Source organism: Sorex fumeus, unplaced genomic scaffold (genome assembly GCF_029834395.1).
Source record: "Sorex fumeus unplaced genomic scaffold, SorFum_2.1 ptg000033l, whole genome shotgun sequence".
In the NCBI taxonomy this organism is placed as follows: domain Eukaryota; kingdom Metazoa; phylum Chordata; class Mammalia; order Eulipotyphla; family Soricidae; genus Sorex; species Sorex fumeus.
The window spans coordinates 20,319,698-20,336,090 of NW_026606090.1; the positions used below are offsets into that span (position 1 = coordinate 20,319,698).

Consider the following 16,393-nt stretch of genomic DNA (forward strand, 5'->3'; position numbering starts at 1 on the left):
TACTCAGAAAACCCTAAAGACTCTACAGAAAAGCTCCTAGAAACAATGCTCTGTATAGTAAAGTGGCAGGCTACAAAAACAATTTCCAAAAGTCCATGGCTTTCTTATGTATAAATAACGAAAGAGAAGAAAGGGACATTAAAAAACAATCCCGTTCACAATAGTACCTCAGAAAATCAAGTACCTCAGAATTAGCTTAACCAAAGAGGTGAAGGAACTATACAAGGAACTGGCAAGCTCCCCATGACGTATTCGATATGCCAAACACAATAACAACAAAGTCTCCAATGGAGATGTTACTGGGCCCACTCGAGCAAATCGATGATCAACAGGTGGGCCTTTTACTTCAAGAAATAAAAGAGGACACTAGGAAATGGAGACACAATGAATAGGGAGGACTAACATTATCAAAATGGCAATACTCCCCAAAGTACTATACAGATTTAGTGAAGTCCCTATCAGGATACCCATGACATTCTTCAAAGAAATATACAAAACACTGCTGAAATTCATATAGAACAATAAACTCCCACAAGTAACTAAAGCAATCCTTGGGAAAAAGAAGATGGGTGGCATCACCTTCCCCAACTTCACACTGTACTACAAGCAGTAGTAATTAAAACAACATGGTATTGGGCTAGAAACAGACCCACAAATCAATGGAACAGAGTTGAATATTCTGCCACAAACTCCCAAATATATGACCACTTAATATTTGACAAAGGAGCAAGAGATGTGAAGTGGAACAAGGAAAGTTTCTTCAACAAGTGGTGCTGGGAAAACTGGATAGCTACCTGCAAAAAAAATGAGCTCTGACCTCTGTCTAATAACAGGCACAAAAGTCAGATCAAAGTGGATTAAATGCCTCAATATCAGACATGAATCCATAAGGTACATGGAGGAAAATGTAAACAGAACCTTCCATGACATTGAAGCTGAAAGCATCTTTAAGGATGAAACACCACTGACCAATAAGTGGAAACAAACAAACAAATGGGACTACATCAAACTAAGAAGCTTCTGCACTTCAAAAGAAACAGCGACCAAAATACACAGAGAGCCCACAGAATGGGAAAGAATATTTACCCAATACCCAACTGATAAGGGATTAATATCCAGGGTATACAAGACACTAGGGCTGGAGCGATAGCACAGCGGGTAGGGCATTTGCCTTGTACGCAGCCAACATGGCCGACCCGAGTTCGATTCCTCCACCCCTCTCGGAGAGCTCGGCAAGCTACCGAGAGTATTCGATATGCCAGACACAGTAACAACAAAGTCTCCAATGGATACGTTACTGGGCCCGCTCGAGCAAATCGATGATCAACGGGAGGGCCTTTACTTTACTTACTTTTACAAGACACTAGTAGAGTAGTGCAAGAAAACAATCTCCAACCCCATAAAAAATGGGGAGAAGAAATGAACAGAAGCTTCCTCAAAAATGAAATACAAATGGCCAAAAGACACATGAAAAAAATGCTTCACTTTGCTAGTCATCAGGAGATGCAAATCAAAACAAGGAGATACCATCTCACACCACAGAGACTGGCACACATTCAAAAGAACAAAAGCAACCGGTGCTGGCTAAGATGTGGGGGAAAGGGGATGCTCTTTCGCTGTTGGTAGGAATGCCGATTGGTCCAGACTCTCTGGAAAACAATATGGGCAGTCCTTCAAAAACTAGAAATTGAGCTTCCATATGACTCCGCAATACCGCTTCTAGGAATATATCCCAAGAATGCAAAAAGCGCAGTAGAAACGATATCTGTACCTATATGTTCATTGCAGCAGTGTTCACAATAGCCAATATTTGAAAATAACCCAAGTGCCCAAGAACAGATGACTGGTTAAAGAAACTTTGGAACATCTACACAATGGAATACTATACAGCTGTTATGAGAGATGAAGTCATGAAATTTGCTTATAAGTAGATAGACATGGAGAGTATCATGCTAAGTGAAATAAGTCAGAAAGAGAGGGACAGATATATAAGGACTGCATTCATTTGTGGAGTATAAAATAATATGCAAGGCAAATGCCCTCCCCGCCGTGCTATCTGACACCCAAGGACAATAGCTACTAGGGCCAGGAAGATTGTTCCATAGTTGGAATTCTGCCTCATGAACTGGGAGAGAGGGGGAAGAAGGCAGCTGGAATAGAGAAGGGATCACTAAGAAAATGATGGTTGAGGAATCAGTTAAGATGGGAGATGTGTGCTGAAAGTAGAAAACGGACCAAACATGATAACCTCTCAGTATCTGTATTACAAATCATAATGCCCAAAAGTAGAGATAGAGTATGGGGAATATTGTCTGCCCTGGAGGCAGTGGGAAGGTGGGAAATGGGGGTTATGCTGAGGATACTGGTGGTAAGGAATTTGCACTGGTGGAGGGATGGGTATTTACTCATTGTGTGATTGTAACTCAAACATGAAAGCTTTTAACTATATCTCATGGTGATTTAGTAAAATTTTTTAAAAAAGAAATTAGGGAAGGCACAGCAAGCATTTTTTTCAATGGGGAAAAACTAAAAAAACCTTCCCTCTAAGATCAGGTACAAGACAAGGGTGCTCACTCTTGCCACTCATATCCAATATAGTACTGCAAGAAAAATATTTCAAGGATTCAAATAGGGAAGAGAGAAGTCAAGCTTTTACAACTTGCAGATGACATGATATATAGAACATTTATATTTGAATATTCTTAATATTCTATAAAACATTTCCTAGAAACAAAAGATTGTATAGTAAAATGTCAGGTCACAAAATCAGTAAGTAAAAGTCCACGGCTTTTCTATACACAAATAAGAAAGAGAAGAGAAATTTTTTAAAAATCCTATTCAGAATTGTACCTCAGAAAATCAAGTATCTCAGAATCATCTTAACTAAATACATTAAGGACTTAAAGAAAACTACAAAACACTACTACTTCAAGAAATAAAAGAGAACACAAGTTAAAGGAAACACACAACCTGCTCATGCTTGGGAAATTAACATCACCAAAATTGCAATACTTCACATAGTATTATACAGATTCAATGCAGTCCCTATAAAAATACCCATGACTGTTTTCAGCACCCGGCCCAGACAAGGTCAGACCTAAACACCTGAAGAACCTGCCGTCAGCACTCAACAATATGCTGGCTCGGCTCTTCACACGCTACCTGTCTGAATGCAAGGTTCCGTCCCAGTGGAAAACCAGCAGGACTGTACTACTGTACAAGAAGGGAGACATCCATGACATTGGCAACTATCGCCCGATCTGCCTATTGTCTGTCATCTACAAGTTGTTCACTCGAGTCATCCTGAATAGGATTGGCAGAACACTAGATGAAGGACAACCATGCAAGCTAGCCAGGTTCCACAAAGGATTGAGCACCATCAACCATATCCACACGATAACCAAGCTTATTGAGGTTTTTTGGGAGTTCAAGATGCCGCTCTGTCTAACGTTCATTGATTTAAAGAATGCATTTGATTCTGTTGAGACTGAAGTGGTCATTGAAACCCTAGACAATCAGGCCATTAAAACTCAATACATCAGGATCCTCCATGAGCTGTATTAAGGATTCACTACCAGGATCTCACCATTCTACAAAGAAGTAATCATCCATGTCAAGAGAGAGGTTAGGCAGGATGATACCATTTCACCGAAACTCTTCAGAAATAGAATGTTGGTACTTTGCATGTAGAAGTCCTAGCTTATATTACCAGCAATGCATGGAGTGATCCCTACTGATGACAGTATGCCCTGAGCACTTCCAAATGTGACCCCAAAATAAAACAAAACCCAAAACCAAAATATCAAACATTACTACTATAACTATGTTACTTCAAGAATAGGGCTGAAGTGATAGTACAGTGAGTAGGAACTTGCCTGGCATGTGAGCAATCAAGGTTCAACCCCTGGAACCCCATTTGGTCTCTCAAGCCCCACTAAGAGTGATCCCTGAGTACAAAGTAAGAAGTAAACCCTGAGCACTTCTGGATGTGGCCCCAAAACAAATCAAAGAAAGGAGCAATATGAGTTTTTAAATCATGTTACAGAACTTATAAAAAAAGTATATAAAATTGTCAGCTATGCTTTAATAATATTTGAACAAACAAAATATACATAATATAAATCCAAAATATAGATCTTTATAGTTGTTAGTGAAAACAAACAATTATTTAGATGTTAAAAATTGTATTGCCTTGTCCAAATAGAGCCATACAATAGTCATCAAGATCTTGGCAGTTTCCATTGAAACACATAAATCGACCACTTTTGCACAAATGTCCATCAAGTACTGTTATATCACGAGCACATTCTCCTGATGTTCCATTGCATGTTTCAATAATATCACATTCTGGGTGCCGCTTGTCTCTACACACATGTCCTGCTGGTTTAAACTATAATCAAAATTGTGATATAAAAATTAAAATATTATATATCATTGTTGAACTTATCCATATTTTAAATTTGTGTTAATTCTGATATTATTACTTACTTGATCTTTTAATGTCTATTAGTATCATTTTTGTGTAAAGTATGCTAGCCATATTAGAAAATTAATTGATATCAAGTAAAAGAGGAGATAAGATATATAAACAGACAAACATATAACACAACTACAATAGAATAAAAATCAAAGTTTCATTTGTGCTTCAGTGTAAGAAAAAAAATAATTACTTTTAGCTTGGAATAATCATTTTTCTGAAGAAAAATGTTGTAATATGATCATTTCTAATTAAATCATAAGATTTTATTTGTTGGTTTTGGCACATACACAGTAGTATTCAGAGAATACTTCCAAAGTGGTATTACTGCTAGTGATGATTGGGAAGTCGTATATGCAATGTCAAGGATTCAACCTGTTATGTGAAGTATGAACTCCATCCCTTTGAGCTACATTCACAGCTTCAAATATACTGATTTAATCCATAGTTTATAAGTATCAAATATCTGTTATTCACTAAGTGTGAAACATAGCTAAAAAGAAATAGGAAAACTAATGGGTGATAAAAGTTCTTGATGAAGGGAGGTGGGTACCTTGGTGATGGGTGTAATGTTGAAATTGTGTGCCATAGAAATCATTAAAGTATTGTAAATCACAGAATAATCATCAATTTAAAAGTCTGTATATGTGTAAAATATAGTCACTTCAAGATAAGTCTTTGAAGAAGAAAACTAATTTTCTAATGAATAATTGTACTTAATTGCCCTATATAAAATTCTAAAACTTTATATAAAAGACCTACTATGAACTTCAATCTTATATTTCTTAATTCATGACTTCTAGTTGACAGCAAAAAAGATTAAAGTAATAAGACTGTAGTAACATGAGTTATTTTAGGGAAAATAGTAAAACTACATTAGCCTAAAGCAGTCAAGACAAGAACGCACGGTATCAGTTCAATGTGAGTCTCTATGACAAATTTCTTACAATATATTTAATGTGCTAAAAAGAAAAATGGGACAGAAACCATCATCTTTACAATATATACTAAAATATGATCAAATAACCTTTAAATATTAAGCTTACAAGTTCAATTATATGTTAACAGCTAGTATTAAGAGAGCGTTACACCTATTGAATTTCATTATGCATTATAGAAAAGTCTGTAGTTTTTAATCACATATCTACAAAAACCTATCACAAGTGGCATTAACACATTTATAATAATATAAATATTGAACAGAGAATAAGATAGTATCTTTTTTTTAATTTTATTGAATCACCGTGAGATAGTTACAAGCTTTCATGTTTGGGTTACAATCACAAAATCATCAAACACCCATCCCTCCATATTCCCCACCACAAATCTCCCCAGTATACCCCTCTTCCCCACCCTCCCCCCACCTCCATGGCAGATGATATTCCCCATACTCTTTCTCTACTTTGGGACATTATGGTTTGCAATACAAACACTGAGAGGTCATCATGTTTGGTCCATTATAATTTCAGCACGTATCTCCCATCCCGACTGATTCGTCCAGCTATTATTTTCATATTAATCTCTTCTCTATTCCATCTGCCTTATCCCCTCATATTATGAGGTGGGCTTCCACTAAGGAGCAATCCTCCTGACCATTGTATCTACTGTCCTTGGGTGTCTTGACCACATGAGGATTTGTGGTTTTCCTTTGAGTTTAATGGGAGTCCTTGAAAGTTTTTATATTTTTTAATTATTTTTATATATATTTTTTAATTTTATTAGTGAAACACCAGTTGTAGGTTTACAAATTTTTGTGCTTGGGTTTCGATTATACAATGATCAAATACCCATCCCTCCACCAGTGCCCATTTTCCACCACCATGGATCCCAGTACTCCTCCCAAACCCATCCCCCTTATCCTACCCTGCTTCTGTGGCAGGGCATTCCCTTTTGTTCTCTCTCTCCTTTTGGGTGTTGTGTTCTGCAAAAGAGGCATTGAGTGCAATCATGTTCAGTCCATAGTCTACTTCCAACATGCATCTCCCCTCCAGCGAGCATCCTTCAAACACCCGTTATTTGGTGCTCCCTTCTCTATCTGAGCTGCCCTTTCCCCTAGAATGCCCGGCTGGCCTCTAAGCTATGGAGTAATCCTCCTGGTACTGATCTCAGCTATTCTTGGGTATTAATATCCTATTTTGTTACTTTATATCCTCCAGATGAATGCAATCTTTCTATGTCTATCCCTCTCTTTCTGACTCATTTCGCTTAGCATGATACTTTCCATGTAGTACCACTTGTATGTAAATTTCATGACTTCATCTTTTCTAACAGATACACAGTACTCCATTGCAGAGATGTATCAAAGTTTCTTTAACCAGTCATATGTTCTTGGGCACTCAGGTCTTTTCCAGATTCTGGCTATTGTGAAGAGTGCTGCAATGAACAGACAACTGCAGATGTCACTTCGACTATACATTTTTGCCTCTCTGGGGTATATTCCCAGGAGTAGTATTGCTGGGTCAAATGGGAGCTCAATTTCTAATTTTTTGAGAATCGTCCATACTGTTTTCCAAAAGGGCTGAACCAGTCGGCATTCCCACCAACAGTGAAGTAGTGTCCCTTTCTCGCCACATCCGCGCCAGCATCAGTTGCTATTGTTCTTTTGGATGTGGGCCAGTCTCTGTGGTGTGAAATGATATCTCATAGTTGTTTTGATCTGCATCTCCCTGATGATTAATGATGTAGAGCATTTTCTCATGTGCCTTTTAGCCATTCGGATTTCTTCTTTGCCAAAGTTTCTGTTCATTTCATCGCCCCATTTTTTTATGGGGTTGGGTGATTTCTTCTTGTGGAGTTCAACCAGTACCTTATATATTCTTGATATTAACCCCTTGTTGGATGTGTATTCGGCGAATATCCTTTCCCATTCTGTAGACTGTCTTTGTATTTTGGTCACTGTTTCTTTTGAGGTGCAAAAGCTTATTAGTATAAGATAGTCCCGTTTTTCTATCTCTGTTTTCACTTGCTTGACCAGTGGTGTGACACCTTTGAAGATACCATTACCTTCAATGTCATAGAGGGTTTTGCCAACCTTGTCTTCAATGTACCTTATGGTTTCTGGTCTGATGTTGAGGTCTTTAATCCATTTTGATCTTACTTTTGTACATGGTGTTAGGCAGAGTTCTGAGCCCATTTTTTTGCATGTAGCCGTCCGGTTTTGCCAGCACAATTTGTTAAGAGCCTTTCCTTACTCCACTTAACATTTCTTGCACCATTATCAAAGTTTAGATGATCATATGATTGAGGGGAGATGTCAGTGTATTCAACCCAGTTCCATTGGTCTGCAGTTCTGCCTTTGTTCCAGTACCATGCTGTTTTAATTATTACTGCTTTGTAGTAGAGTTTGAAGTTAGGGAGGTTGATTCCTCCCATTTTATTTTTCCCAAGAATTGCTTTAGCTATTCGTGGGGGCTAATTGTTCCATATAAATTTCAGGACTGTTTGCTCCATTTCTTTGAAGAATGTCATGGGTATCCTTATAGGGATTGCATTGAATTTGTACAATGCTTTGGGAAGTATTTCCATTTTGACAATGTTAAGTCTCCTAGGGGATATCTTTCCATTTCCTCATGTCCTCTTTTATTTCCTGAAGTAGCGTTTTGTAGTTTTCTTTGTACAGATCCTTTGCTTCCTTAGTTAAGCTGTTTCCTAGGTACTTGATTTTCTGGGGCAGAATTGTGAACGGGATTGTTTTTTTCATGTCGCTTTCTTCTCTCTCACTGTTTGCGTATAGGAAAGTCATGGACTTTTGGGTATTGATTTTATAGCCTGCAACTTTACTATACAAGTCTATTGTTTCTAGGAGTTTCTTGGTAGAGGTTTTAGGGTTCTCTAAGTATAGTATCATATCATCTGCGAATAGTGAGAGCTTGATTTCTTCCTTTCCTACCTGAATGGCCTTAATATCTTTTTCTTGCCTAATCGCTATTGCAAGTACTTCCAGTATTATATTGAACAGCAGTGGAGAGAGTGGGCATCTTTGTCTCATCCCTGATCTTATAGGGAAGGCTCTCAGTTTTTCCCCATTGAGGATGATGCTTGCTGTAGGCTTGTGGTAGATGGCTTTAACTATGTTGAGGAAAGTCCCCTCTATACCCATTTTGGCTAGGGTTTTCATCATAAAGGGGTGCTGGATCTTGTCAAATGCTTTCTCTGCATCTATTGGTATGATCATATGCTTTTTATCTTTTCTTTTGTTGATATGATAGATTATGTTGATTGATTTCCGAACGTTAAACAATCCTTGCATCCCTGGGATGAATCTTACTTTGTCATGGTGTATGATCTTTTTGATGAGTAGTTGAATTCTATTTGCTAGTAGTTTGTTGAGGATCTTTGCATCTGTGTTCATCAGGGATATAAGCCTGTAATTCTTTTTCTTTGTGGTATCTCTGTCTGCTTTTGGTATCAGGGTAATATTTGCTTCGTAAAAACTGTTCGGAAGTGTTTTTGATATTTCAATTTCGTGGAAAAGCTTAAAGAGGATTGGGAGTAAGTCCTCTTTAAAGATTTGGAAGAATTCACTAGTGAATCCATCTGGGTCAGAACTTTTGTGCTTGGGGAGACTTTTTATTACCATTTCAATTTCCTTGATGGTGATAGTTCTGTTCAGGTGTTCCAGGTCTTCTTGGTTCAGCCTTTGGAGTCTGTAGGAGTCTAGGAATTTATCTATTTCCTTGAGGTTTTCATGTTCTGTCGCATAAAGCTTCTCAAAGTACTCCCTGAGGATCCTTTGAATTACTGTAGTTTCTGTTGTAATGACCCCCTTTTCATTTCTGATTCGGTTTATTAGGGTTTTTTCTCTCCCTTTCTTTGAGAGTTTTGCTAGAGGCTTATCGATCTTGTTAATTTTCTCGAAGAACCAGCTCTTGGTTCATTGATCTTTCGGATTGTTTTTTGGGTTTCCATCTCGTTAATCTCTGCTCTGAGTTTTATGATTTCCTTCCTCCTGTTCGGGTTGTGCTCCCTTTTGTTGGTCCTTATCCAAGCTCTTAAGCTGTGAGGTTAGATTATTTATGTGGGCTCACGCCTCTTTCCTGAGGAATGCTTGTAGAGCTATAAACTTTCCTCTTAACACAGCTTTTGCTGTGTCCCGTAAGTTATGGTAACTCGTGTCCTCATTTTATTCATTTCTAGGAATCTTTTGATTTCCTCTTTGATTTTTTTTCTAAGCCACTCGTTGTTCAATAGCGCACTGTTTAATTTCCAGGTGTTTAATTTAGTTTTTTTGTTTTTGTGTGTGATTTACTTCTAATTTCAGCGCATTATGGTCTGAGAAGTTTGTTGATACAATCTCTATCTTCTTAATTTTATGGTGGTGTGTTTTGTGGCTCAGCATGTGGTCTATCTTGGAGAATGTTCCATGTATGCTTGAGAAGAATGTGTATTCAGCTTTTTGAGGATGAAGTGTCCTGTATATATCTACTAAGTCCCTTTCTTTCGTTGTTTTCCTCAGATGAAGTATGTCCTTGCTAAGCTTGAGTCTGGTTGATCTATCAAGAGGTGATAAAGCGGTGTTGAAGTCTCCCACTAGTATTGTGTTGCTATTGATGTCTTTTTCCAAATCTATGAGTAGTTGTTTTAAGTACTTTGCTGGTCCCTCATTAGGTGCATATACATTTATTATTGTAAGTTCTTCCTGTTGTACAGATTCTTTGATCAATAAGAAATGACCTTCACTGTCTCTTGAGATCTTCTTCACTCTGAAATCAATGTGGTCTGATATTAGGATGGCTACCCCAGCTTTTTATGGGAGCTGTTTTCTTATAGGATTGTTTTCCAGCCTTTGACTCTGAGTCTGTGTTTGCTTTGACTATTGAAATGTGTTTCTTGCAGGCAGCAGATTGTTGGATTCAATTTTCTAATCCATCCTGCCACTCTGTGTCTTTTAATCGGTGCATTTACCCCCATTGACATTGAGAGAGATTATTGTTATGGGGTTTTGTCCCATTTTTCTGTTGAAATTTGGTGTATTTGAGTGGCCTTTCTTGCCTTAAAGTAGCCCATTTAGTTGTTCTTGTAACCATGGTTTTCAGTCTATGAAGTTCCTGAGCTGTTGTTTGTCTGTGAAACTGTGTGTTGTTCCTTCTATTATGAATGAGAGTCTTGCTGGGAAAAGTATTTTTGGGGAGGCATTTATTTCATTGAGTTTTTTCACTATATCCCACCACTGTTTTAGGCCATGAGGGTTTCATCAGAAAAATCAGCTGTGAATTTTAAGGATGCTCCTTTGTAGGGGATTTCTTTCTTCAATCTTGATGCTTTCAGAATTTTGTCTCTATCTAAGGTTTTGGTCATTTTGATCAGGATGTGTCTTGGGGTATTTTTATTCGGATTTCTTCTAGCTGGTACCCTTCGGGCCTCCTGAATGTGGGCACAAGTTTTCCTCAGCTCTAGAAACGTGTAGCAATGATGTCTTTGACAATTTCTTCTTCATCAAGGTTTTCTTCCTGTCCCTCTGGGACTCCAATAATTCTTATGTTACCCCTCTTGGCTTCATCACGATCTTCTCTTACCATCTGTTCCTGAATTGTGAGTCTCTTTTCCATTTTCTGCTCTTTCCTGGAGAGTCTCTGAACTTCATCTTCGAGCTCACTGATTCTGTTCTCAGCAGCTCTTACTCTGCTGCTGAGGCCTTCCACTGAGTTTTTCAATTCGCCTACCAGGTTTTTCAGGTCTGACACTTCCGATTGCATTTTCCTCATTTCTGCCTTCAAATCCTCTTGTCTTTTATTGGCATTGCTTTCCATTGTTTATTTTAGTTCCCTAAGCATCCTAAGTAGCTCCCTTCTGAATTCCTTGTCAGAGAGGTTGTCTATCACTACAGTACTGTTGGTGTCTTCTGGGCTAGCCTCTTCAATAAGAAAGTTTAGTGGGCTTTTGCGTTGCTTTACCATTGTGACCAGTGTGGTTTAGACATTCACGTTCACTGTTACTATTCTGCTTGATATGCAGAATGAATTGAGACAGGCTTAACGAGTTATTGGCTAATGTGTTTCTAGTGGTTGAGCTAACCTAGAGAAGGTTCCATCTAAGAGGCTAACTTATGGTTCCTATGGTATATGTAGTGGGAGAATACTTCGTGGCCATGTTAGCGGCCACGGCTCTGGAAAGGGTCCTTGGTGCTGGGCGCCGGGCAGTACGTGTTTGAATGAGGAGTGAGTGCCTGGAGTCATTCACCTTTGTTTCCACGAGGTGTGCCTCAGTTCCTGTCCCACGCAGATCAAGGGAGAAAACCGGCTGTTCTAGGGGATCAAGCAAGCTTCGCATGCCCAGAGAGAGTCCCAAGCCCTAGGCGCCGGGCTATACCTCTTTTATATTTTTTTTATTAGTGAAACACCATGGGGTACAGTTGACCTTACAAGTTTTTGTACATGGGTTTCAGTTATACAATGATCTAGTACCCATCCCTCCACCAGTGCCCACTCTCTACCACCAATGATCCCAGTAACTCTTCAATCCCTCCCTTTCCCCCAATCCAATCCCGCATCTGTGGCAGGGCATTCTCTTTTGTTCTCTCTCTCCTTTTGGTTACCGAAGTTTGCAAAAAAGGCATTGAGTGGCAATCATGTTTGGTCTATAGTCTACTTTCAGCATGCATCTCCCATCCTGGGAGGATCCTCCCAACACCCTTTACTTGGTGTTCCCTTCTCTGTTTGAGCTGTTCTTTCCCCTAGCATGTGAGGCTTCAAGCCATGGAGTAAACCTCCTGGTACTTATCTCGGCTATTCTTGGGTGTGAGTCTCCTATTTTGTTACTTTATGTTCCCCAGATGAATGCAATCTTTCTATGTCTTTCTGACTCATTTCACTTAGCATGATACTTTTTATTTAGTACCCTTTGTATGTTAATTTCATGACTTCGTCTTTTCTAACAGCTGCATAGTACTCCATTGCATAGTTGTACCAAAGTTTCTTTAACCAGTTATCTGTTCTCAGGCACTCATTTTTTTCCAGATTTTGGCTATTGTGAACAGTGCTGCAATGAACATAGAAGTGCAGATGTCATTTTGGCTATACTTTTTTGTCTCTCCAGGATATATTCCCAGGAGTGGTATTCCTGGATCAAATGAGAGCTCAATTTCTAATTTTTAGAGAATCGTTCATACTGTTTTCCAAAAGGGCAAGACCAGTCGGCATTCCCACCAGCATACACTGGTTCTCCCTGATGATCAGTGTTGTAGAGCATTTTCTTATGTGCCTTTAAGCCAGTCAGATTTCTTCTTTGAGAAAGTTTCTTTCATTTCATTACCCCATTTTTTGATGGGATTGGATTTTTTTCTTGTGGAGTTCAACCAGTGCTTTGTATATCCTTAATTTTAACTCCTTATCAAATGGGTATTGAGTGAATATCCTTTCCCATTCTGTAGATTGTCTTTGTATTCTGGTCACTATATCTTTTGATGTGCAGAAGCTTCATACTTTAAGATAGTTCCATTTGTTTATATTCGTTTCAACTTGGTTGGTCAATGGAGTGTCTTCTTTGAAGATAGAGTTAGCCTCAATATCGTGGAGGGTTTTGCTGACCTTGTCTTCGATGTATCGTATAGGTATTGGCCTGATGTTGAGATCTTTCAAACGCTTTCTCTGTATCTATTGATATGATGATATGGCTTTTATTTACTTTACTTTAATTAATATGATGGATTATGTTGATTGACTTCTGAATTTAAACCATTCTTGCATCCCCAGATGAATCCCACTTGGTCGTGGTGTATGATCTTTTTGATGAGTTGTTGGATTCTATTTGCTAATATTTTGTTGAGGATATTTGCATTCGTGTTCATCAGGAATATTGGCCTATAGTTTTCGTTGTTGGTGGTGTCTTTGTTTGTTTTTGGTATTGGAGAGATATGTGCCTCATAGAATCTATTTGGGAGAGTTCCTGTTTTTTCAATTTGCTGGAAAAACTTGAGGTGAACTGGCAAAAGATTTTCTTTAAATATTTGGAAGAATTCACTAGTGAATCCGTCTGGGCCTGGGCTTTCATTTTTGGGAAGACTTTTGATTACTGCTTCAATTTTCTTGATATGAATGGGTCTACTCAGGTATCCCAAGTCTTCTTGGTTCAATCTTGCAAAATTATAGGAATCCAGGAATTTATCCATTTCTTCTAGGTTCACTTGTTTTGTGGCATACAGACTCTCAAAGTAGTCTCTGATGATTTTTTTGAGTTTCGCTATCCCGTCTAATCTTTTCAACCCGAAATTTATGTTGTCAGATACTAGTATGGCCACCCCAGCCTTTTTGAGGGAGCTGTTTGCTTGCAGGATTGTTTTCCATCCTGTAACTTTGAGTGTGTGTTTCCTCTGACTGTTCATATGAGTTTCTTGTAGACAGTAGAATATTGGTTCAGTTTCTGGATCCATTTTTCTACTCTGTGTCTCTTGATTGGAGTAGGCCAGTGGATTATTGTTGTATTGTAGTTGAGGCAGCCAAGATTTCTTCCACAGAATTAGGTGATAAAGACTGGGATGAGAGTCAAGAGTACTGTGACCGCAGGAGCAGCTGCCAGTTTCAGAGAAGACCAGGCTGACTTTTGGGAGGCCACGCCCCGAACCTGTCCCAGGAACACGCCCACCCAGGAATCTGGATGAGCAGGGCCCAGAGGAGGTAGATGAGAAGTCCGGTGGAACTATGGCAGGTGTTTCCCAAAGTCTCCTCTCATTGCCTGGTGAAGGGGGTCTGGAGCGGCAGGAAGAGGGGGGCGCACGCAGGGCACAGGAAAGGGGAGTGCTCCCGGCTCCCGTATGAATCTGGAAGGGAGAGGGCCCAAAAAGGTGGATCTAAAACAATATCTTAAAATTGAACTCAGCATTTCAAAATGCTAAAGTCGTTCTAAAATCAAAGCTTTAACAAACTAGGGAAACTAATGGTATTTTTTTAAGTCTTCAACATTAAATTACTATTCATAAATCAGATAACTGATTTTAAATTTGCTAACTTTTTCTCCTTTGAAACAGCTTTTAACCTTGCAAATACATATCTAAGTATAAAAAATAGAGGTGGATATGACTCACTATCTATGATAGTTATTAATAATTTAAATCTTACTTTACAGTCACTTGTGCAGCATAATCCTCTATCACAATCTGCCCAACTTTTAAGTTTACAGGTTAAATGATCACAACAGCTGTCAGTTCCACATTCCTATGAATGAGTGAAATACACAGGTAAAAATGCATCACAAAAACAATATTAACTTTAAAATCTGTAACCACTGAACTTCTATTTTTATTTTATGGAAAGAATATTTATTGTACCAAAATAATATTTTTCTACCTATAATCAACTAAAATACTAAAGGAAGATTTTAATGTCCAGTAAAACATAGCAACTGTTACCCTATTCTTTATTCAACCAGAAAACTATACAAAAGTATAAAACATAATAAGTAAACAACAAATGATCAGATTATTGGAACTGGAGATTTTGTCTGTAGAACTGAGCTTATATTAGAGGGGGACTGGAAAGTGTCCTTGGGGCACTAGTAGAGGTAAGTGAACTATCCACTGATGAGTATGTTATGAGAATGACGTATGCATTTTGGACAGGAACTGAGTATTGATAGTAGGTAAATGGATATACTTGATAACCTTTCATTACCTGTATTGTGAATCAAAATGTCCAAAAGGAAAGAAAGAAAGAAAGAAAGAAAGAAAGAAAGAAAGAAAGAAAAAAAAGAAAGTGAAGAAAAATGCCTGTCATAAACAATCCAATCATGAACAACTTTGTAATTGTGTATATCACTGTGATTCAATTTTTTAAAAATGTTTAATGATGTATGAAAAGTATAATTAACAATATTGTATACCCCTTATCACAATTAAGAAAATTTTAATTTTTTTATTTAATCACAGTAAGATACACAGTTACAAGGTTGTTCAGGCATATAATGTTCCAACATCCATCCCTTCACCAGTATACAATGCCCACCACCAGTTTCCCCAGTTTCCCTCCCTTCCCCACCCCCACCTGCATCTGTGGCAGGCACTTTTTTCCTCCTTATCCCTCTTCCTCTCTCTCCCTCCCCCATCTCTCTCTCATTTATCTTTCTCTTCTCTCTCTTGTCTCTCTCCCCTTCAATCCTACCCTCTCTCCCTCCTTTTGGGCATTATGGCTTGCAATACAGATACTGAAAGGCTATCATGTATCCCTTTACCCACTTTCAACACTCAGTACTTGTCCAGAGTAATCATTTCTAAAACTATTATTGACATACTGGTCCTTTCTCTGGCCTAACTGCTATTTGTTTCCCACATACTTGTGGTAAACTTACAACCATTGATCAGTCCTCCTGGCCCTTGTTTTCCCTGATCTTGTATACTAGTCTCACACTATTTTTTAAATATCCCACAAATGAGTGCATTGAGTCTATATCTGTTCCTCTCCTTCTGACTCATTTCACTCAGCATGATATTCTCCAAGTCTATTCGTTTATAGGCAAATTTCGTAACTTTGTTTTTCCTAATAGCTGCATGGTATTCCATTGTTCAGATGTAGCATACTTTCTTTATTCAGTCATCTATCCTTAGACACTTGGATTGTTTCCAGATTCTGGGTATTGTGAATAGTGCTGCAATAAACATAGAAGTGTAGATAGTGTTTTTGCTCTTTGTTTTTGGGCCCCCCAGGTTATACTCCCATAATTGTTATTGATAGGTCAAATGAAACTCAATTTCTTGTTTTTGAGGAATGTCCATTTTGTTTTCCAAAAAAGACTGAACCAGTTCACATTCCCACCAACAATGAATGAGAGTCCCTTTCTTCCAACATCCACACCAGCACTGATTGTTCTTCTTCTGAATGTGACCATAAAAATTATTTACCCAATACCTATCTGATAAAGAGTTACTATGTTACTGGTAAAGGTAAAGGTAAAGGCCCTCCCGTTGATTGTCGATTTGCTCGAGCGGGC

At 38.3% G+C, this 16,393-nt stretch overlaps 1 protein-coding gene across 1 annotated transcript in view; it reads right to left on the reverse strand.

Annotated features, from left to right (window-relative positions):
• The window catches only part of ADAM32 (ADAM metallopeptidase domain 32), a 165,965-nt gene that overhangs the window by 62,706 nt on the left and 86,866 nt on the right, over positions 1-16,393 (reverse strand). Inside the window, exons 13-14 of the mRNA XM_056116661.1 lie at positions 14,530-14,625; positions 4,192-4,390 (exon numbers count right to left, since the gene is read on the reverse strand). Of these exons, the coding sequence (XP_055972636.1) occupies positions 4,192-4,390; positions 14,530-14,625 (295 nt within the window). The remainder of the gene's footprint in view (positions 1-4,191; positions 4,391-14,529; positions 14,626-16,393) is intronic.